The following is a 24738-nucleotide window of genomic DNA, read 5'->3' as shown; positions in this document are numbered from 1 at the left end:
TTGGTAGCCTAAGCCAACACAGCATTGCGTCATTGAAAACCGACACGCCTCCCTCACTGACCAATTGGATTTCATTATCCAGAGAGGTCAACTTTGCCAATGTAGCCAATGGAATAAATGACAGTTGATGCAATGTAGATATTTCGTTATGACGAACGAGTGGATGATTGTGCAGTCTTTATAAACCTCTATTCTAAAGATTGCAGCACACAAGACCCTCAAGTTATCTGAAGGAGGTCGTAGGTTGTTTTCACTGTAGCCAAACACAACTTGCAAACACCATGAGGAATTTGTATCTGGTAAGTTTCGATCTTTGTTGACTTTGGCGTGTGGGTTTTCTTGGTTAAAACTTTACTGTTATGTGGCTGTGTAAGTAATATGTGCAGAATCAGTGTTTGGAAGTAACTAGTTACAAGTAACGGTTATTTTCTTTGAAGAAATTTAACTAACTAGTAACTTTTAAAAATCAAATAGATGTAACTGTAACAGAGTTACTTCTTTTCAATGAAAGTAACATTTCATTCAACAGTTACTTTTACAGTTAAATTTCGAGTTACGTCATGACACTTAAGTTGCTATATAAGTGTCGTAAATATTTGCTGATTTAGAACTTAAAGTGAATCAGAACCATCGATAAACTACTACAGAGCATTCCCTGACATTCGCTACGAGACTCGGCGGCAAGCGGCCCGGCATCAGCGCTTGTCTTTCCCAATGAACGGGTCCGCGACAGTCGCACGCTACAGTCTCTTTTTCTCGCTCTCCCTGCCTTCGCTCTCTTTCCCTTTCTGTTGACGTTGCAGACTGACGCCAGTATAATCCTCCCTCGGAAGTTGTGTTGTGTCGTGTCCGTGTGTTGAAGATTGAAGATTGTGGCTTAATATGGCACCACAAAAGTTTACATTACAACGAAGTATTTATCTTGTCGAGTGTTACTTCGGAAAGAGGAATTGTGGAGAAGTGCGACGACGTGTTGCAACGAAATTTCCTTGTGTTTCTGTTCCACACAGGACCACTATATTAAACCTCGTAAAAAAGTTTAGAGTAACAGGGTCAGTTCCGAATAAAAGTGGAAAGAAAAATGGTGAAATCTAAAAAATAAAGTATACAAAGACAATCCGCACACCATCCGTGAGTTAAAATTGAGTATTGTACGAGAAATCGGGAGAATTACAGTAGACGAACTTGCACGTGTAAATGCCAATTTCCTTCGGAGATGCCAGGAATGTGTTGCAGCAGCGGGACATCATTTTCAACACCTTCTGTAGTCAAGGTTAGTACACAATATGAAAACTGTAATTTTAATAGCCGACTCTAGCGATTGTCGCGGACCCGTTCACCGGGAAAGACAAGCGCTGATGCCGGGCCGCTTGCCGCCGAGTCTCGTAGCGAATGTCAGGGAATGCTCTGTAGTTTCTGCTTGGATATAAATGTCCATCTGAGGATATGGTGGTCGCATTACATCAGAAAAATCGTCAATGTTCTGGTATAACCAGATGTGCAGAATGTTTCGAGCGAAGACGAAGTGGTTGGGGAAAAGTCGACCCCCGTGGCGGAGTGGTTAGCACAGCGCGCTATACGCCAGGGTCCCGGATTCGAATCCAGGTTCAGACATGGTGTTTGTGTTTGTCTGTTCTGAATGAGAAAGATATTTGAGATTAATTGATATGAGTTTGACTTTGATATATGGGAAAGGCTGGCGCTCAGGTGTCTTCCTCTAAAAGGAAGTGGTTAGCAGAGCGGCAACGACGCTAGAAGCCCCGGGTTCGAATCCTGACCTGGGCATGAGTGTTCTATGTGAATGTCCCTTCATCAAATTCAGCATATCGTTACTTATCCTCATCTTCGTGGTTAGCCAAAAGTGACAGAAAAGCTTAGTAAATATAGCAAATCAGGCAAAAAACAGCAAATGAGAAAAGGATGTTAGATCCAGTTGACAAGAATTAAATTGCCTGATTAATATTTTATGCAAGTTATCATAAGTAGTGTGCAGTAGCGCCGATTGGGTGCCAAAACTAGAAGGGCAATGAAAGTTTACTTCCTCTTGTCAGAAAGGCTTAGCATTAAGAGCCAAACCACATTCTCTTTCAGGTGAAAGTACAGTTGACAAGGGAAGCCGCCTGCTAGATTGTTCCAGAACTACTTTCTAATAGTCTGGAGGGGAGTATTTGTGTGTATATATATCGTCCTGTTGTGTACCTTGTTACATTTGTACTTGGTGCAGAGTCTGAAGAAGACCTTGCTAGAAGGTTGAAACGTTACGTTTAGTTTATGTTTTATAATAAAATAAATTTCTGCCTTGGTCAGCATATTGAGTTTTTCATATCATGGAAACAAGGCTTAATGGTATTATAATTTGATACTGTGTTTCAAAGTTGTAAGATCCCATCCAATATAATCATTGCCTTCCAATGAGTTCAGAGGAAACAAATAACTATCGATTGTAGGTACAAGAAATGCTAAACAAGGATATTTTTGTTATTTACTTTTTGTACTTGGCAAGTCAGCAGGTGGAACCCCTGAAAACCCCGAAATACGTCCTTGAGAGAGACTAACTTATTTTCTCTTCTTCTGCAGAATCTAATTCATGACGAGCGGATAGGGTATATCGACCCTTCCGAAGTCCTTCGACCCGAACCATCGTTCGCCAGGAAACCCGTGGGACAGTTCCGAGACTACTCCATCGACTATGCAGATCCTATGAAGGAGAGGGTGCGAAGGACGTACCTGGACATGCACACAAACCAAACGGTGGATTTCGTCAGTCGGAAGATGGAGGAGTGGACGCGCTTCGACAAGTTCAGGGCCACCGTCATGGAGGCGCTGGTGAAGCTCAACGATCTGGTGGACGAGAGCGATCCTGATGTGGATATTCCAAATATGGTCCACGCGTTCCAAACGGCGGAACGGATAAGGGAGGAACATCCCGACATGGACTGGTTCCATCTCACCGGATTGATACACGACTTAGGAAAGGTGAGGATATGAGTTTTTGAATTATTCCCCACAAACTCTCACAGCATGTACAGGTCATCATGTGAAGCAACTTTTCTTAATAACGTGTGTCTATTTGACGCATCGATTCGACGCCACGAACCATGTAACAACGACATTTTTATTTGAATGGATGCCACCATATGGAAGCAGACGATGCTGCCGCCAAGTCTGCTGGTGTAGTTGCTCTGCAGCTGCAGAATGTTTTTTTGTTGTTGTCTTATTGACACTTGGCAGGACGAGTGGGATGCGGTAACGGGGAACATGCTTCACGCTATTAAGCCCACCATAGCTGCATGGCGTTCCTCGTCCCGTCCCTCTCGTCGAGAAGAACGTCTTCTTACCCGACTGCGTATTGGACACAGCCGTCTAACGCATGGTCACTTGCTGAAAGGGCTGGACCCTCCGATGTGTCGTGCTTGTAATGTTGGTTTAGGTATTCGGCATATTCTTGTTGAATATGCCTACTTTGCTTTCCTCAGGCAGACTTTTCATCTTCCCAGCTGTTTGTCATTCCTGTTGGGTGATGACAACAGTTTTTTTATCTAACGTTTTTAGTTTTTTACGAAGATCTGCTCTCTTTCACTGTCTGTAAGGAAGGTTTTAGTATATTCTGACTTTCTAATGTGTTATGCTTGTTTTGTACAGGTCGCTTTACAACCTTCCACTTTCAATTTTTTAAGCGTTTTTTTACACCCCTTGTTTTAACTTTTTAAAGTCAGATTTTAGGTAAGGGGATATTTACTCGCACACCTTGAAGGGTGCAAAATGGCCTCAAGTGCTGACGCACCCAAAACTTTTAATTCAATCAATCAATGCTAATGGATCACAGTTATAGCCCTTTCTTTCTTGCTCTGGTTTGGATTTAAGATTATTTGTTTTTAATTGGGATTAAAAATACCCTTCCGTTTAACCGATGAAAGATAGCTATGAACCTGCATACTGGACCGCCATAGGTACGTGGTACACCCTACATCAAGTATTTTAATTAATTACTGCAATATAATTTTCACTTGATAGGATTGGATGACAGTTTATTTAACAAAACTTAAATATGGTATTCGAACAATAATATATTATATTTATATAAACTGTCGTTAACAATTATGACCTCAACAATAACATTAATATATATATATATATATATATATATAATATAATTTTTAATAGTTATCCTTAACTAATAATTGATTTTCTCTCCTTTTTGTTGACAATTTAATTGGTATCATTATTCATCCATGTTGTATCTGATTGCCTAAAAAAATATTTCTATGTTAAATTTCCCCTTTTTCTACTTGTCTGTAAAGACGATCACTCGGTAAAGATCAACAAGCAAATTAATATAATACTACAAACTCTACAATTTAAATAAAATAATATTAAACTAATTATCTACGAAAGAATAGAAATTAAACCGTCACCACTACGTGCGTCTAAGTCCCCTGTTAACCTCTCCCGTCGCGTCGAGTGCCTTGTTGGATTTAGTGTTGCCCACGGGACGAGACGGGACAGGCTTTTAAAAATTCGAGACGAGACGAGATTGATCATGTGTCCCTTTGACAAACGAATATTTTCGAGACGAGACAGCATTTCACAGCATTTCCACGACACGAGACAGGCCAAAGTCTCGTCTCGTGGGCAACACTAGTTGGATTATGGTTTTGAACGTGTGCCAGCTAGAAGTGGAGTGTCTCGGTTCAGGATGAGGATTCTTACCTCCAACCGGAAAACTGAATGACGTAACGTGTGATCAGTGCCATCTATTGGCTTTTACCTTAACCATACCTTTCTTTCATTCGGAGGGAGAGAAACCAAAATCTTACACAGGCTATACAGTGAATTAACTTTGCAGCTATGATAAACTTGCCTACCAATGATCAGGTAGATATGTTAAACGTCGTCTGGACTCATTCTAGGTCTTGTCTCTACAAGTTTCTCTTTCTAAAAGACCGATCGATACCATTCCTATAACAAAGTCTCAAACGAGATGAAACTGTCTCGTATGGACTAAGAGATGCGTGTTTCGCTCTCGGTCTCGTTTCGAAATATGGGCCCTTCGCATTCTGAGCCCCACGACAGGTTAACTTTGCAGCAAGTTTTTGCATATATGGACCCAAACGTGCCACAGGATGTAGTTGAGCTGTAATACTGTAGATTTTCTGACTGTCTGTGAGCTTGTCGGTTGAGGCAAGACTGGAACGGAAGATTCTGAGTGCCGTTCTTGTGTAGATTAGTGCATAAAGTCTGCTGCAAACTTAATCTGTCGCGGGGGTAGTATCGAGGAGAGGAAAGTGTTACAACTAAAGTTATTACTGTCGCACAATTTGTTCATAAAATAGTCTTACTAAACAAATTTGACCTCTTGTCAATTGCTTACTAAACTTCATGAAACCTCAGCAACAATATTATGTTGCAAAGAAAAGTGCAATGATAGATTTTTAGAAATTATAGAATATGAAAATCTCATACCAATACAAAAAAGAAAGTGGAAAAATTAAATCCTGAAATGTGTATCTATAACATTAAACTTGGCGTTCATAGGGATACAAGGAAATTAATCAGAAATGAAATAGAGTTAGTGTAGGATTAAACTTATCTTAAAAATCGAATTGTCGATAAGAATTTTGAAAGTGCTTATATGAATTTCGAGACATTCTTTCATGTGAATAAAGTGTAATTTCATAGTTCAATGTTTAATCAATATAAACAATGATGTTTTGGTAACTATTCTTTTGTTCCTTTGCACAGGTCATGGCTTTCTACGACGAACCTCAGTGGGCCATTGTTGGCGACACTTTCCCAGTGGGCTGTGCATGGGCTGATTCTATTGTGTACAGAAATACAAGCTTCGAAAATAACCCAGATGGGGCAAATCCACAATACAAGTAAGTTTATGAAAGTAGCTAAATATCAACAATTATTGTCCAAGTGGTATGTAAATTCCTTCACGTGTATGTTCCTTGTGACAAAATGGTTAGGGCAAACGCTCACTCACTCACTCTCTAGCCTTCTGAAACCCGAAGGTTTATGGCTGCAACAACACAAGCCTTCCATCTGTCCCTATCCTGGGCAAGATCAATCCACTCTTTTCCATCCTTACCCATTTCCTTTAGTTCCAAATCAACATTATCCCTCCATCTTCGTCTTGGCCTCCCTACAGGTCTCTTACCATCAGGTCTCCCAACAAGAATCCTTCAAGTCTTCTATCCTCTGCCATTCGTGCCACATGACCTGCCCACTTAAGTCTTTTTGATTTAATTATTCTAATAATATGTGGATATTTTATGTATTTCTAAATTATGAGGGCCTCCCCGATGGCGCAGTGGTAGTGTCGTCGCATTGTAATCAAGAGTTCCCGGGTTCGATACCCAGTGGAGTCACATAGGGGTTCGGATCCCACTTTAAACTGTAGGTCCAGTCCATATTAGCCTACTGTGCATAAAGTGGACTTAAAACACCAACTGACTACACCAACTCTAAATTATGGAACCTTCTCCACTCACCTATGTATCTACGAGAAAAAAATATTCTTATCTAAAACCCTACCTTAACGTTTAAAAGGGTGGAAATAATCACGTGGGAAAGGTTAATAGTGAAGGTTGTAGAGATTTTCAAATATTTCATGGTGTAAACACATTAGAAATGTAATTATCGACTAAAAACTTTCTTAGAAATTGTGTAAGAGGTCCGTTCTTATCAAAAAGCTGAAAATATTTGTTAAAACTCTGTAATCACCTTCCAGCATGAATGATAAACAGTTAGGAAGATTAAAAGTCTGTCTGAGGAAAGTAGCACATTCGATAAGTGTGCCGGACACTTAAGATAACAGTACATTCAGGGCACAGCGGAGAGTCCAGCACTTACAGACTCTATATAGCGCTGTCGAAGGCAAATGTGCTCAGATTTTCAAATATTTCTTGGTGTAAAGTGCACAGTTTTTGGATTGCTGTCCAATCTCTCTCTCTCTCTCTCTCTCTCTCTCTCTCTCTTTTCTTTCTCTTCCTATCTCCTAAGCTCTCGCCACGAAAACAGTCCAGTCAAGGTCACGCCACCCAGCTACAGTGTTGCCAACACTGTATTGGGTCCAACACCCCCTTTATGGTTCAATAAAATTACCAGATTTCCTTTTCTATTTGCTTCTTCATAAAAATTTCTTCGGACTTACTTTATTCTCCTAAATTCGAGACGAATAGGACGGGATACGGATGGGAAGAAAATTACGTAATTTCACACACTAGATGGGACTGCAGACCAAATGTCTGCAATTTCCTGATAGTTTCGGAATTTATGCGATAAGAAACTGCAGTTTCCCTTCCAGTTTTCTTAAAGGAATTTGTTCGACCTTGACTGAACTGTTTTCGTGGCGAGAGCTATAGTGTTTCCACTCTCTTTCTCTTCGTCTCTTCTCCCGTCATTGTTTATTCCTCTATTTCTCTCATTCCTCTTCCTATTCTGGTATCTACTAACCAATCATCACGTTATTACAATTTTATAATAGAAACTAATCAATACTTTCTTCTGCAACGTCGCTATTCTAAAATAGTGTAGATATAATTCGAGGTGTATATGTGTAAATTATGTATATTTTTTCTTTTCCAGTACAAAGTACGGTATATATTCTCCCAATTGCGGACTGGAGAATGTACTCATGTCATGGGGCCATGACGAATACATGTACAGAGTATTGAAGCATAACAAGAGTACTTTGCCGGAAGAGGCGCTGTACATCATTAGGTGAGCTCTAGAAATAATCTCTCTGTGTTAAGTAGCTAGTTTTGTAAATTAATGGTGCATGTTTGTCCACATGATAATTCATAAAGAAGGTGTCCAGCTTGTAATGTTTATAATGTAAGTATTGATGGGAAATATATACATTTTATTTTCTAGCAAAGTTCGAATTAAAATGGGGCAGTATTTGGAAGTAACAGTTACTTTTACAGTCAACAATTGCCCTTTATACATGTATCATGTTCTACGAGTTATTTAGAATGAAATTTACTGTAAAAGTAACTTTACTTCTCAAAGTAACGTTAAATATAAGACATCTATTTTCGAAAATTAATTTTCCAAACAGCCTATGTATAAATTAATCTAACAGAAACCGAAAAATTAAGGAAAGGAAAATTAAATGATTTGTTGTTTTAAGTCCACTTTATGCACAGTTAGGCTAATCGGGACTGGACCTACAGTTTAAGTGGGATCCAAACCACTATGTACCTCAACCGGAAATCGAACCCGGGACCTCTTAATTACAAGGCAAGGACGCTACCACTGTGCCATCGGGGAGGCAAGGAAAAGGAAGGAAGAGTAATTGAACGCAAGAATCAAAAAAAGCGTCACAAACTGTTCCAATTTTCACATTGTCTGTTAACAATTTTCCTTTCATAAATTTAAATTTGTCCTACATAATTATTACAGATTGACAAATATTTCATTGAAATGGAGCATTTGCTCGTGAAAATACTGAATATCCATTATTTCATTGAGAGAGAATAAAAGATTTGAAATGTTTTTATCATACCCAAGTTAAATTTGTCATTTTTTAAAACGTTTTCAGAAGGAAACTTATTTCAGTAAATATACTGAGCATTGATATGTGAATTTGTATTTCCCTTACTATAAATTTTTTTTTCCTGCAGAAACCACTCTTTCTACCCATGGCATGCAGGAAATGAATACATGCACCTTTGCAATGAAAAGGACCTGAAGATGTTGCCGCTAGTATTGGAATTCAAGTAAGTTGTACAAAGTTTTATTCTTTCTACTTCGGTCTCAAGTTGCAGTATACAACTGGATTCGTTTATTGTTTCTTAACAATCTGCTCAGATTTTATGATTTCGTTTTGAATATTCGCTTTTAAATTTGTATATCTACGAGTATTGTCCAAGAAATATGTTGCAACTAGTGCAACCAATTAAAGAGGTAATCAGTGAATTCTATCTTTGACATTTTAATTCCGAAGTTTCAAATGTCTAATTCTCTGAGAATATATATTTTATTGCCCCTACTTTCGCATTTCATTTAGGATTTTCACTATTAGTGTTTAAATTTTAAAAAGGGCAGCCATAATCTTTCTGAAAATCTGGTTTTTTTTTACTTCAGAATCCGTTGTGCCATTTTTGTATATGCCTTGAATGTTACATATTGGAAGGAAGGTAATCATATGATTACATGATACTTAAAATTGAATTCAATTGCGTTGAACTGAATGTTCAAGAAAAGCAAGATAAATTAAACTTAGGTTTGCTTGACATAAAATTTGCCTACATAATGAAATGACTATGAGGAAACATAACCATGACAAACCATGACCCAAAATGGTCCGAATACATTTGTTTTGATTTGAAGAATTTATCATTATCATTTTCTAACCGATCTTTCTTTCATTGCAGCAAGTTCGACTTGTACACAAAATGTGACGAAATGCCAGATATTGAGCAGCTGACACCTTACTACCAGTCTCTTATTGATAAATACATTCCTGGAAAACTATACTGGTAGACGAAATAAGCCATTAACCTAATGGAGAAATAACTTATGATATTTTTTTTTTAAATATAACTCTTAACAACTTATATTACTGCTTATACATGTCACTCTCTTTTTGATGTCACTGTAGACAGTAATGTTATCTTTCAAACAATGTTTGATGTATTTTAATGTTAATAATTACAAATATATTGTGTATATATATGTAACGTTGGCAATTTCATATAGGTATTGTGTACAGAAAAGAGCTAAAATATTTTGTATAAAATAACTTGTTTTAATAAAACGTTTCGTTTTTATTTGGTACATATGAATCTCATCTGAACCCAAAAGTTTGACCGACATTTTATACTAGGTAACCCAACTTACACAAGCGTTGGTGGGTTGCATATTGAGCTAGGTTGAATTTCAGGGTGGCCACATGCACAATAGGTATGTATTGATCTTTTTTAAGTTCACTTTATGCACATATAGGCTAATCGGTACTGGACCTACAGTTCAAAGTGGGATCCGAACCGCTGTGCAATGTGCTTCCACCGGGTATCAAGCCAGGGACCCCTTGATTACAGGTCGAAGACGATACCACTACGCCATCGAGGAGGCCCACAATAGATATGTGTGATATGCACATGTATTTTAATGTTAATAATTACAAATATATTGTATATATATGTAACGTTGGCAATTTCATATAGGTATTGTGTACAGAAAAGAGCTAAAATATTTTGTATAAAATAACTTGTTTTAATAAAACGTTTCGTTTTTATTTGGTACATATGAATCTCATCTGAACCCAAAAGTTTGACCGACATTTTATACTAGGTAACCCAACTTACACAAGCGTTGGTGGGTTGCATATTGAGCTAGGTTGAATTTCAGGGTGGCCACATGCACAATAGGTATGTATTGATCTTTTTTAAGTTCACTTTATGCACATATAGGCTAATCGGTACTGGACCTACAGTTCAAAGTGGGATCCGAACCGCTGTGCAATGTGCTTCCACCGGGTATCAAGCCAGGGACCCCTTGATTACAGGTCGAAGACGATACCACTACGCCATCGAGGAGGCCCACAATAGATATGTGTGATATGCACGAAAGGAATAAAGAAAAGTATTATGTAATTAAAAATATGAATAATTCAGTATTATATTGCACATGACAAACTGAGGTGTTTGCTTATAGTAATGCATCTTTTAAAGCTCCACCCCAGGACGACTTAATCAAGCAGGGGTAAACATTAGTCGAATTGGTTTATTTTTTCCTCCTCTTCTATTTTATTACGAGGAGGTTTGCGTCACGAATATTACGTACGAGTCTCGACGTCTTATGTACAACTGGTAATCCTGCCTCCCCTAGCGAGAAAATTATGTAACTTGACTTAGAAGCCGGGTTTTTCTCCTCGAGGTCACGCAAGCAGGCCAGGTGATCAGAAGCTATCATGTACAGGATTTGACCGTACCGCTTTGACCCTTAGCGTGGACATGGAATAATAAGGTATAATTATACCAGGGGCGGTTACTGATATTGTCGCAGTGTTGCACAACGACCGGATATTTTACCATGAAATGTCATGCTTTTTGTTAGTATTTTTTTCATTGCTTTCCTATTAAATATATTGAACGTAAACAAATAATTTTACCCTTGATTGCTTCAAAAAAGCTAATTCCATTATGATTCGTTAAAAAGAAGGAAGCAACCTGCGAGATTTCACAGTCTATGAGTAGACGTGCAGGTGGACGTTGCAGCGCCGAAGCAACACCCTGATCTCTACAGCGAGGAGTATTGGAGCGAGGTTAAACGTCGTTGTTCCTATCCTCGTACCTAAGCCGACTTGTCGTTGCAGAGACTGTGCAACAAACCAAGGTCACCCACCAGGCGCAGGCAGGGAAGAAGACTTCACGACGGACCGGCAGGAAACGATGGGATGTTAGTTATTTTTTACGCCGTTAGAGAGCAACAGCGTGCGAACAGTAGGCAAGGTCTTACTGTCCCGTGCCGTAGAGCAACAGACATAATGTCCACGTTAGGCAAAGATAAATATTTCATTTTGGGGAGAATTTTAGCCTACTTTTACTAACCTTACCACCAATCACCAATACAAATTCAGTTTGAAATATAACTTATCGCATACAAATGGAGTGGATTGCTAGTTATCTTCCCTGATGTTGTAGCGTGGGCGCTGGGACTAATTGTCTATTGTTCTAGTTGCGATATTTAGTGTACTGTTGTTAAGTCGTGTTCCAACCGATACCAATGCTTGAAAATTTGTTCAAAATACTGATTAATATTATTGGGTGAGCCCAATTAGAAGCATCGATTTATCAGAGTTGTCCATCAAAATATTAAACAGATGAATCTGAACATTAAAGTACTTCTTACGCAACACATAAACAAAATTCTGCACAATATTGATGCCGAACAAATGGAAACTTCAAATTTTGCATGATAATTATTAATTATACCAGCTCCAAAGGATCACGTGGCATTTTGCGGATCCTGCGAAAGGGTCGGTATCGGTGAACAAAATACAACCGATACTTTCCGATACCGATACATCGACATCGGCTCAGCCCGAATATAAATACATATAAAATTATGAATATATAATTACATTATAAATATATAAAAATTTAAATTATATATAAATAAATTATATATATATTCGCTGCAACCACCAATATTCTGAAGCACGAGTCGCCACTGAATTATACATTTTTGTTTCTTTTCGTTAAAGACCGGTCAATTCTATTTTTATTTTCGTAAGAGTTTAGAATCATTTATTAGTACGAAATGCTTTTGTCAGATATTCGATGCCCCTACCATACGGGTTAAATTCAAATGTTGTTACGAGAATGTTCACGTCTTTCAACTAAAGGTTCCGATCATCCTGACCAGCGCCAGTAATAATATATATGTGGAATTGAATATATATGTACATTATATATGTACAGGGTGTCTCAAAAGTAATAACGCAAACTGACACAGGTGAAAGTACACGATAATAGAAGCAAAAAAGTCTCAGTAAACATGGGTCTGCAAACGAGCCGTTTTCGTGATCATCACAAATGTGTGATTACAAGCCGCCATTGACTTCATTGTTTGTAAACGTCGTCCTAGTTGGTAAAATGCTAATAATGTGTGCGAATGTGTTGGTACAAACCGTCACTGACTTCAGTGTTTGTAAACGTCGTCCTAGTTGGTAAAATACCAATAATACAGTATGAAAATTCAGATATCATTGCTTTTATTGAACATTCTACTTACTTTAACAAGGAATACAGCATTACTTTACTAGTACGTATGTTCTGCGTTACAATTACTGTACAGAACATTTCTATCTTAAGTTGTGTAACAATTTGTTAAATAGAACGCCATTACGCCACCTCTCGGAAATGTTCTGTTTTGTAAACAAAAAGCAAACCTCGGACCGCGCAAGGAGTAAAACACTCGGTGTTTACAAAATGCAATCCAATGACGGCTTGTAACCACACATTCGCACACATTATTAGCATTTTACCAACTAGGACGACGTTTACAAACAAGGAAGTCAGTGGCGGCTTGTAATCACACATTCGCGATTATCTCGAAAACGGCTCGTTTGCAGACCCATGTTTACTGAGACTTTTTTGCTTCTATTATCGTGTACTTTCACCTGTGTCAGTTTGCGCTATTATTTATGAGACACCCTGTATATTTGTGCTGATATGCGTGTCAGTAAATGGGGGAATGCATAGAACCTGTGGTATATCAATTTCATGTAAAGAACAGGGAATCATTGATTATTTTGATTGTACAGAATTAATATCGTAATAATAAATTACCACTAAATTGAAGTTCGACGTTGTTAATGGTTTTTTTTTTATTTGGTTATTGACATCATAGTCTGTTTTGTCTCCTATTTATGTGCTAAAAGAAAAATGGATGGGGCTACGCAAAAAGGTGCTTGATTAATATAAAAACTGAAGTGGCTAGAGTGTTAACAGCGAAATCATTTTTGTATTTCCGATGACCACAAAGGTGGGTGCAGTTAACCGCTAATACAAAAAGGAGAGGGGATACTGTAATTTTGGGATTTGGTATCTATGATCCACGGTATTCATATTTCAGCATATAGGGGGGCCAAAATAAATCTCTGTGGTAAAATGGTTATTGGATTTTGGATGAATGTTGACTACCTTCTTCAGAGATTTTAGACTTGAGTTGATTAGGGTAGAAAGGTAGAATGGTTGCGGGTGTTTTAGTTTAAGTTGTTCGACCTTCTTATCTCTGAAATGGCCAATGCTGATGTCAGGTGGGTGTTAGCTCAGTACAGTCCCGCAGAATTAACTTGAGAGAAATGGCCGCTCTGTGAGTGATGGAACTGCGCTCGAATTGGCTAGAGCGGGGGACTTCCCGCTGTAACGGGCCAACGAAAACTCTAGAGTACAGTTTGTAGAGTTTCCATTGGCCCGTTACAGCGGGAAGTCTCCCGCTCTAGCCAATTCGAGCGCAGTTCCATCACTCACAGAGCGGCCATTTCTCTCATGTTAATTCTGCTGGACTGTAGTGTAGAACGTTAAGATTTTTTCTTTTTTTTTACTTCCAAACAAACCACTCTTGTTTTTTAATGCAACGACCACGTCACAAACTTGTAAAAAAAAAAAAAAAGTAAAGTGTGACTTTGAAGGTAAGCTTCGTGTTATTTGAAGTGTTTGCCAAACGTAACCTAACCTAACCTAACGTTACGTGAAATTTTCAAGTTACAGACGTGACAGGGAAATTGTAATGTCAGATTCGTGTTCAGGAGGCCTCATGTAGAAAGTATACAAAATTTCAAACAAATCGGGGAATACTCCCGTCATCTTCAATTAAGCCGTATCCAATTTATTCCACTTCGCGGTTCGTTAAAATGTTTTCATTTTTCTTCCATTTCACACGTCGTGGAAGAAGAACACAATGGATATGACTCAAACTTAAGAAGAGTTTCTTCCACTCTAGTAGTTTGCCTACTATGTTGATAATACTTAACGATAACCACCACCCTACAAGTACAGCCACGGACACTTCTGGGTTGTAAGAACGCCATTGACTTTCCGTGGAATTGTTACAACCCAGAAGTGTCCGTGACTGTACAAGGTTCATGTCTCTATCGATTTTTATACAAAAGTTGAGTATGTTCAAAGTCTAGGTTGCGTGACATTTCGGACACCCTGGACTTTATTATTTTCATCGTTGTAGTGAAGGTAAAAGTTATGATGTATTCCAACAAGCCGATGAACCTATTCATTGTTTCCTATGACTTGGATACTGTAAAATGTGTAAACCTGATGAATTCTCATAGGACACAGTCCATCATTCAGTCACCAGATGGTAGAATGCTGAGTCTTCTGCTGCGATAAGAGTGAATTGGTGAAACAAGCGAACACTATTGTATTCACTTAACATTATTAATAATAATATTAATGATATTGTTTAATAATCTTTTCTTTAATGTCCATTTTCAATTGTGCTTTGTGAGTATACATTAATTTACATTCGTATCTCGAGGAAAATTCCGTTCCAGGTAGGTTAGGTTGAATTTCGTTTCCAGTTTGGTGTGAACAAAGTCTGAAAAATAAAGAAACCATTAACTTTATTTAATTTTTAATTTAATAAAATTTATAATATACAAAAATACAATCAAAATTATGATAATTATGCATGAGCGCACGTAGAGAGGATTAAAAGTGATCAACTTTTGCATTGCAATTAATGTCATGTAATCATAATGTATTTTATTTAGCTAGCTAAGCCGCTACTTAATGAAAATTGCCATTTTTCACAATTGTAAGCTCATATTTAATTCCATTTTTTGATTAAAATAACTAAATGTAGTATAATTTACACATGTAGTATTTTTCAGTACATATCTATCCGTGATTATAAAACGTAGGTTATCATTACATCAATATGAAAAACGTTTTCAATTTCAATTTTTTCATCTTCTCTCCTATGTGTTAGTTCTTGTCAATTTCTTATAAGAAGGAATCTGGAGCACCAAGTTCCTTCCTCTAAACGCAGCGTGATAGACGAAACAGCTTCAGTGATCCTTGCTTTTAAATGGTACATATTTCATACTTGACATGAAAACACTTGTGTTTTGACATAACCCCACAAATAGAAATCCATGGGTGTAATGTCTGGAGACCGTTATTCACATTAGAAAACGAAATAGGGACAAAACTCGATTTATTTAAATAGTTGCTCGTACCTTGTTTATCCGAATATCCCTCGTTCGACACAGGACGTTGATCCTCTGCAGTTCTTGCAACACTTCTCCCCTATCCGACAGTGTTTTTTCTTCTCGCATGGATATTGAGAAGCTGTTAGACAGACGAAGAACGGGCAGCGGTCAAGTGCATCTAAAGAATTCATGAACAATGTTATTAATACTCACTCCTCATAATTTTAATTAGAATTCATAATATTTTAGCATTACTTGAACTTACTGCCACCTGGTGAAATGTACATGAAAACTTAATAATCGAGTTCTAAGCGAGATATCGAACATCGAAACCTGGATTATAGTGTCATCTGTAGAATGGGATCCATGAGTATTAACGTGCAAATTGTCCATGACTATTTTCATTAATTTCTCTCTTCCATCCTATGTGTTTTTAAGCTATGAATTTTAATGTATGCTGGTGCAGAAATTGTCAACAGCTTGTTTTGAGTTTTCTATTAATTCTTGAAGCTCTTATTGGGTCAAATGAAGTGCACGAACATGGTGATGGACAATTTACACGATAATACTCATGGATCCCACTGTACAAACGTTATTGGCCAGACCCGGAAAGCTATTCTCAACATTGCCCAACTCCTAAATAAGCATAGTCAATTTGAAATTAAATTGTGTTACGTAATTTATTGTTCTACCTCTGTCTCGCCTCCCGTTGGTCAACGAGACCTACCCTCCAATACAGAGGGTGAAATCCGGTGCGCCCCCATTTCAAACCCGGTAGAAAGTAAGCCATAGAGTAGAGGTAGACGCGATTGTAACTTAAACGCTTGGTGCTAAATGCTACGTCACGTAACGCAATATTGACTCAACATTTAGTATACCAATCTCAAATAAGAATACAATCATTCATGCCTTAGACTGTAACGCAGAACTCTTGTGTTTTGGATATCCAATTTTGGACAAGATCTAGATATGTTTTGGATATCCAGAATTGGATGTGCTTTGAATATCCCGTTTTGAACAAGATCTAGATATGTTTTGGATATCCAGAATTGGATGTGCTTTGAATATCCCGTTTTGGACAAGATCTAGTTATGTTTTGGATACCCAGAATTGGATGTGCTTTGGATATCCCGTTTTGGACAACATATAGATATGTTTTGGATATCCAGAATTGGATGTGTGTTGGATATCTCGTTTTGGACAAGATCTAGATATGTTTCGGATATCCAGAATTGGATGTGTTTTAGATATTCCGTTTTGGACAAGATCTAGATATGTTTTGGTTATCCAGAATTGGATGTGTTTTGGATATCCACTTTTGGACAAGATCTAGATATGTTTTGGTTATCCAGAATTGGATGTGTTTTGGATATTCCGTTTTGGACAAGATCTAGATATGTTTTGGTTATCCAGAATTGGATGTGTTTTGGATATTCCGTTTTGGACAAGATCTAGATATGTTTTGGTTATTCAGAATTGGATGTGTTTTGGATATCTACCTTTGGACAATATCTGGAGACGTATTGTATATTTGGAATTGGACAATGGTTCTGATCGCCAGTTCTATACATGTTTGGGCTATGTATTAGATATCTAGAATTGGTCGAGTTTCAGATATCCATGGATCTGATCTGGACATTGTGGATATCCAATGTATATCCCTTGGAGATTTGTGCTGTATGGGTTCATATACACGTTTAGGCGAAAACGAAATCAGAGAAGAAATATTTTTTCAAGAAAAAATTTAAAAGAGGGGCCATTTAAAAGAACTAAATATTTGGGGAGATGCTAAAAGATGGGACAATCCCTGCTTTAGCATTCTATTGTACAGTACTCACAAGAGCTAAACTACCACTGTAAGAGGTTGATTTTTCATTGTCTTACATGACAGCAGCATACAATAGAAAAGTTTCCAACTAAGTAACATGTGTGCTAAGAATATAAAGATGGCTAAATATTCTGGCCCGGGTTCAACCTGACAGTTTATATTCTGTGGCTTTGTTGTCATGATGTTGTGATGTAAAAGTGTACATGTTGTACAGTTGAAAGAGATGATAATTTTCATAAATTAAGTGTTAATTCAAGAACATGTAGTTTAATTTTAAACAATGGTGATAGGGTAAGGTTGTCCGCCTCCACGTAGAGAAGAATGCCAACTTCGACGACGAATGACAACGTTCAATGCATTCGCGAATTCTCGCACTTTGGACAAGAATTTCTCTAACAAGATATAGCAAACCTCGTGTCCCGCTGTGATACATATCTAGACTTGGTGATTATGTAGAAAAAAGCTCTGTAACAGTTCGTTATATCGTAGACACATTTCTTCATTATTACAGAAGAAACTACTTACGAAAATGAGTTTCTCCAAGCTTTCCAAAATTCGTCGATATATTCTCTTTCATCGTGGAAATGATATATTTTTCAACAGAAATATCTCACCGACGTACAATTGCCATTGCTTTCGCTATGTGAACTGCATGCTGAACATCATGCTTACGTTTGATGACGTAAGACCCTGCCAGTGTTTCCAACCCCTTTCTTTTCACTATGCTTGCCTAACGTAACCAAACCTAACCTAACCTTATCGAAAATGGTTCGTGGGGCTATCCGTGAATGGTTCGTGGGGATATCCGTCAGCTACCGTGCATAATGGTTCGTGAGGCTATCCGTGAATGGTTCGTTGGGCTATCCGTGAGCTACCCGTGCATAATGTAAAATTTTCACACGTGACAAACACGATAGTAGGTATTTTTCGGTGAAGAAGGTTGGAAGCACTGCATACCCACAACGTGAGTCAAGATGTGCCCGCCATATTGTGTTACAGAAGCGAGGAAAGGAATCAAAAAAATCACTCTGTATGTGAAAAATTGTGTTTGTTTTCGTGTAAAAAGCATAATGGCACCTTGAAATAGGTTCCGCAATACACAATTGGTAAGTACGAACCATGCGAAACACAAAATATGCAATTTTAATGTGTCTCCGATATAACGAACTGTTACCAAAAGCTCTTACATTGTACTTTTAAATAAATTTACAATGGAACATAAATGTTACTTAATCTTTTTGTAACTAACTTTTAATCGCCCCCTCCTATACTTCGCTCACTGATGTGTAACTGGCATATTTGTCCGCATTCTCAACCCCTTTTTTTGTAATCCTATGGAACAAGCACAAAAAAAGACATCCTAAACCTTGATTTGTTTCATGGTGCATTAGTTAACCACTCCACCAACCAGGTTGGTCAGTGATATATCCACACATCCCCCAAACCCCTATATTACCTCAACACTCCTCTAAAAGTTTTCACATGGGCCTAAATTATGATTATTTTGACTCTAAATGTACTCTTACGCTTCCTCTCCAAGATGGAAAGTTACGACGGGCCTCCGCGATGGCATAGTGGTAACGTCGTCGCCTTGTTTTAAAGTGATACAATGTTCGATATCTGCTGGAGGCACATAGTGTTTCCAATTCCACTTTAAACTGTAGATCCATTTCAGTCCCAAGTAGAGGATTTGATTGATTTCATTGATTGATTTAGTTTATTTTACTTCGCGTTTTGTGCCTCTTGGCTAATTTGCGAAGATGGGGATGAGTGATGAAATGATGAAATTGATGAATGGACATTCACAAACAACCAAGCCCGACCGGGATTCGAACCCGGGACCCTTGGCGTCGCAGCGCGATGTGCTAACCACTCGGCCACAGGGTCGGGCCCCAAGTAGAGGAAAAGGTCAAAATATGGCCCCCCTTTTTATTCTGTCATTTTCGGAGGAAAAAAAATAATATATCAAGCTCCTGCCTTTAAAATGCATATCTATGAAATATATTCTTAAATGTAATAGCATGCTAAAGTATAGAAGGTCTCCATTTTTTAAAAAAAAAAAATCCAAAAAATGGTAAAATGATGTATTTCAAAATTGTGGTCTAAATATGGGCTACTAGTGGCAATATCACAAAAGCAATTAAAATTTAAAAAAAAACAGTAATTTATCGCTAAAACATTATAAAATTCATATTTATGAATAATCTGTTGTTTTGAAAATCACGCAGAATGGGAAAAATCGAAATTAAGAAAAACATCCAAATATTTGTTGAAAATGTGATCTCAGCATTAGACCTCATGTTATAGCCCATATTTAGACCATCACTCTATTTTTCTTCTTCAATTTATTTTCGCTCTCTGCGGTACATATTTCACAAACAAATCATGGCATTATAAAAGCCCACATTTGTTTTATGTACCGCTAACATCATAACCTATACAAAGCAGATGAGAATTCAGAAAACGCTGAGTTAAAACATACGTGCAAAAAGTTTTCGGAGGTCTCAATTCTAGAACAGCGTCCAAGGCCGAAACTAACAACCACTTTCTCTTGCGAATTGGCGCCGCAACCTTTGTCCTTGACAGATAACCAGTTCCAATAGCCTCCGCCAGGCTGCAGCACCTGGGAGCGCTGATAACTCCAAAACCTATATTTAAACCTTCGCTCATATTTAGACCTTCTCCTCTAGCCTATGTGTGTATAAAGTGAACTTGAAACAAAATAGACTAATTCTGAATATAGGCTACCACTGATGTTGGGAATAATTCGTCGTATGAAAACCAGAGGAACGTAACTCCAAAAAATGCAGTTTTCGGTTTTGTTTAAATAAACTCCTCTGAAGATCTCTATTTGGAGTCAGAACGACGTATCTCCACTTCTCATCTTTAGCAGTAAGGTTGAGTCACGTATCTTAAATTCACTGACAATTTTAAGAGTCAGGCATATTCCTAAGAATACATTATTTCCTCTCTCCTGCAAATTTGATAAATTGGAGTTACGTCCATCTGCTTCTCACACGACGAATTAACAGAATAGGTAAAGGGTGGCCCAAAAGTCATCATCCTATTTGAACTGACCTTTATTTTGACATCTTGTTGTTTATATCAGTAGTGTTTTGTCAGTTAAATAGAAGATACTCACGAAATTTATTGTGTGCGAAAATGAATAAGTATACCCCACAAGAACGTGGAAAAATTGTGACAATTTTGCGTGACACTTTCCCGGGCAGAGTAATATCCCGTATTGGTGATTTGCCACGGCCGGTTAGGTCCCCCGATATGTGCGCTCCAGATTTTTTTCTTTTGGGGATATTTGAAGTTATTGGTTTATGTGAATAAGCCAGAGACGTTACAGCAACTAAAGGACAATATTCAGCATGAAATTGAAAACATTTCCCCGCAGATTCTTTCCAACACCATGGAAAACGCAATAAAAAGAGCCCAAATTTGCATCAATTTGAATGGTGGTCATTTATTGGATATTATCTTAAAAATTTAAGGACATAAAACTTACAAGTATAAATAAAAATTTAACACAAAAAACTACTTTGTTTAATTTAAAACCCAAGCTATAGGCTAAGAAAATCAGGTGATGACATTTGCGCCACTTTGTACATGCTGTAAACGTAAAAACGTTCGTACGCAACATATAAAGATCTGATATATCAATATTTTAATCGTCTTAATCATATTGAAAAAATTATCAATTCATTTAACTGAGAAAAGTATTGTTTTTGGGACTAAAATAGGAACAAAATTAGAATACTTGTAAGAGTGGTAAAAATTCAACCGATAGAAAAGCGGACATTCTTGCCAAACTTACAGACCCTTACTACCTTACGTAGATATTAATGTTGAACACTTACCTGCAACGTTGATTAGAACGGAACACACGATAACACAAGTCAAGAGAATGCAGACAGCCCTCATATTACTCTGAAAGAAATACAAGCGTGTATGCAGATATATTAAGCACAAAATTGAAAAGAAACGTTCAGTGTGCGAAAATCATTTGCCAATCGTTCACTTTTGGAGTTAGTTATTTTTCCGACAAAGATCTGTCCATCGGTCAATGTAGGTAAAAGACTGTAATAAGTTCTGCAGCTTCATTAAGCATTGTTTTCCAAACCCATAATTGGCTCCACAACGTGCTTAAAACGGAATTTCCAATCCAAGCTGCATTTAGAGTCGCAACGTGCTCTGGCATATTGTATATTAATTTTGTGAAATTCGTATTGTGCCCTTTAAAGAAAATTACCAGGACGCTTTCCAGCATTGTGAAAAATAACAAATCGCTCCGTGGTAAGGTTAGGTGAGGCTATGTAACTTAATCGCTGACCACTTCATCAGGGTTAACTTATCCTAACTTCTTGAGAAGTCAAAACTTGTTTCATTCACATTGCGTCATCATCTTATGGAAACCATACAGCAGAGCCGTAGTTACGGTGGGGTAAGGGGCAATGGGCAAGTCCCCCGGACGCCGAATGGACAATAGAGGAGAAAAAAAGTGAAAATATTTGAACCCTGTTAACTATTTTTTCGCAAAAGAAATGGATACAAAACATTTCTTGCTCGCTGCGCTGGTAGCGCCTGTGTTAATGAGTTTACACTTTTTGCTTAAAGAGAACTCTTGCGTACATGTTCGTGCTTACGTGATGTACAGTTATGGACAAAAATACTTACCCCATCATAGAGCATTAATATCAGTAGTCTTAGGGGGAAATATTTCTTTCCACGACTGTACAGGGTTTACCAAAAGTTTCAGGGCAATACTAACCCTGAAAATAAGCCTAACTCTATACGTAATCCACCAACATCTTGTGTAAATTGGGTTGCCTATACTGAACGCAACTCCAACTGCCGGCTGGGAAACAGCGAATCAGCGATCAGTTGAATTTTCTTCGACTGAGATCGGGCATTTTCGAGTCACAAGGTGCCGAACGTTGTTCAGGGGACGAAACAATTGAGCGTTGGGTATACCACATGTTGCCAAACGTCCTGTAAAACTAGAAATTTTTCTAGGTCAGCACCAGAAATCAGCGGGTTCAACTGCACGCGTGGTTGTGCATGATGAAGTTTCCGGAAGGACCACCCACAGGTCGGAATGCAGGCGGACACACAGTCATATAAAGACAACTGGCAAACACAGAAGTACCCTTGGCAACGTTGCTTCGGGAGAGCGATGCGATCCCTTCGGTTTTCACTTCACAACTGAGTTTGTTGACACCCACCAGAGCACACGCCCTCGAAAATGATTGGGGAACATGACGCGCCAGAAATAGCCATCAAGGTCAACCGCCAGTTGGAGTTGCCTTCAGTATAGTATCAAATTTCGCTGTCCTAAGACTTTTGGTGAAAACTATAGAAGGTACCAAGTGAGGACTAAAAGTATACACAGGGGTGTCTTGATAATTCTATTAAACTATTGACAACATGAAGACAACAGCAAAAGCAAATCACCTGAAGGTTCATGTGAATATTCTAGAAGAAATTCTAAGCATATGTAATTTTTCAGATTTTGAAATATCCTACCTGTTTTTCGAAAGGAGAGGACAATTCGAAACCAACTGCCCTGGCGCCGGCCAAAGCCTGGTCGAGCCGTAAGTTGTCGACTTTAGATGTCGCCACCGAAAATCCCGGCCTGGTCATGAGCATTTGAATATCCCTTCTCAATTTCATCTAATATCACTCATCCACATCGTCGCGATTAGCCAAAAGTGGCACAAAAGCGAAACTAAATAATAAATATACGAATACGAATCTTAGATATTCTATCGCACCAAGAATGTTGTAACACTACTAGATATGTGGCATAGTAGCGCATTGATTTTCAGATTTGTTTGCGTTAGGATTTTCTATAGTGGTGTAAGTTCGGAGAATAATATTTGTCTCAAGCAAGGCGGTGGTGGGGGGAGTTTGTGAACAGGGTCTGAAATATGTAGCTACTGCTTTGCGACCGCGATATGATTTTATATTTGCATAATGTCAGGACGCGTTATGGTCTTTTTTTAACAGCCACGACAAGGATTTTACATTATGGCAAAGTTCAACATGATAGAACATGCTATTTTTCTTTTGAAAGCATTCAGGACATGCAATTCCGTGCCTTCGGGTTCGGTCCAAGGTAGAATCACAATCCTGGTTAATCTACCTGTACAGTGGGATCCAGGCACGTATCCAGAGGGGGGGCTTAGGGGGCTCGAGCCCCCCGAAAGTTTTAGGTTTACACTAGATAAAATGAGGTTTTTGTTTCTTGTGGTGTGAAATAAAATAATGTGACAATAATTTAAGGAGAGAAATAATTATCGAGGCAAGACGGAGAATGTTCCGTAACCCTGTTATTTTCAATAACACGTATCCAAGATGGGGCACAGGGGGCTCGACCTTCTTCCCAGGAAATTTTTCAGTTTACGTTAGATAAAATTAGGTTTTTGGCTTCTTGAATAATGTGAAAATAATTTAAGGAGAGAAATAATTATCGAGGCGAGGCTGAGAATGTTTTATACCCCTGTTATTGTTAATAGCACGTATCCAAGGTGGGGATGAGGTGGCTCGAGCCCCCCCCCCCCTCAGGAAATTTACACTAGGTAAAATTAGGTTTTTGGCGTCTTGAATAATGTGAAAATAATAAATTTATAAATCTGAGAGAAATAATTATCGAGACAAGACGGAGAGTGTTCTATAACCCTGTTATTGTTAATAGCACGTATCCAAGGCGGGGTTGAGGTGGCTCGAGCCCCCCAGGATTTTTTTTATTTTTCACTAGATAAAATTATGTTTTTGGCTTTTTGAATAATGTGACGATGATTTAAGGAGATAGACATTTATCGAGGCAAGACAGAGAAAGTTCTATAACCCTGTTGTTGATAATATTGCACGTAAACTTTTCTTGCGCTTTCGGTGTTGTCGCATCGCACTTGAGCACTATGTAGAGACTTGTCAGCATTTGGAAGCTGCACAACAAAGGTAGCGCCACACGTAGGGTGATTCGTTGTAATTTCTAATCTCTGGAAGGCGGGAGAGGGTACGTTCTTGAATGAGAGAAGGAGTCAACTACTGGCAATATTAACGAATCATTTTATCAGTGGAACGTATAATGAGGATATAGATACGCGGATTCAATTTTTTCGGTTCATCTCTACAAAGAATCGGTTAATGAGATTTCAGAGGTAAGTGTGACAATTCATACAGTCGATTAGTGATCAGTCAGCCTCCTCTGGTT

General features: G+C 38.1%; 1 protein-coding gene and 1 long non-coding RNA gene across 3 annotated transcripts in view; one reads left to right on the top strand and one right to left on the bottom strand.

Annotated features, from left to right (window-relative positions):
- The first annotated feature begins 210 nt into the window (after nt 1-210).
- On the top strand, nt 211-10055 carry LOC146001922 (inositol oxygenase-like). Its single transcript, XM_083139639.1, has 6 exons — nt 211-299; nt 2578-2976; nt 5743-5879; nt 7594-7728; nt 8634-8729; nt 9387-10055. Exons 1-6 carry the CDS (start codon nt 282-284, stop codon nt 9493-9495), a joined length of 894 nt encoding a protein of 297 aa, XP_082995765.1. The 5' UTR covers nt 211-281; the 3' UTR covers nt 9496-10055.
- A 4898-nt stretch (nt 10056-14953) lies between these two features.
- The window catches only part of LOC146001921 (uncharacterized), a 32457-nt gene continuing 22672 nt past the window's right edge, over nt 14954-24738 (bottom strand). For both annotated transcript variants that reach the window (XR_014443630.1, XR_014443629.1), the window contains exons 2-4: nt 21383-21452; nt 15716-15866; nt 14954-15072 (exon numbers count right to left, since the gene is read on the bottom strand). This is a non-coding gene — a long non-coding RNA (uncharacterized LOC146001921). The remainder of the gene's footprint in view (nt 15073-15715; nt 15867-21382; nt 21453-24738) is intronic.

The sequence above is a fragment of the Lepisma saccharinum genome, chromosome 18, assembly GCF_977018435.1.
Source record: "Lepisma saccharinum chromosome 18, izLepSacc3.1, whole genome shotgun sequence".
NCBI classification, from domain to species: Eukaryota; Metazoa; Arthropoda; class Insecta; order Zygentoma; family Lepismatidae; genus Lepisma; species Lepisma saccharinum.
This window is presented reverse-complemented; position numbering and strand designations above follow the sequence as displayed.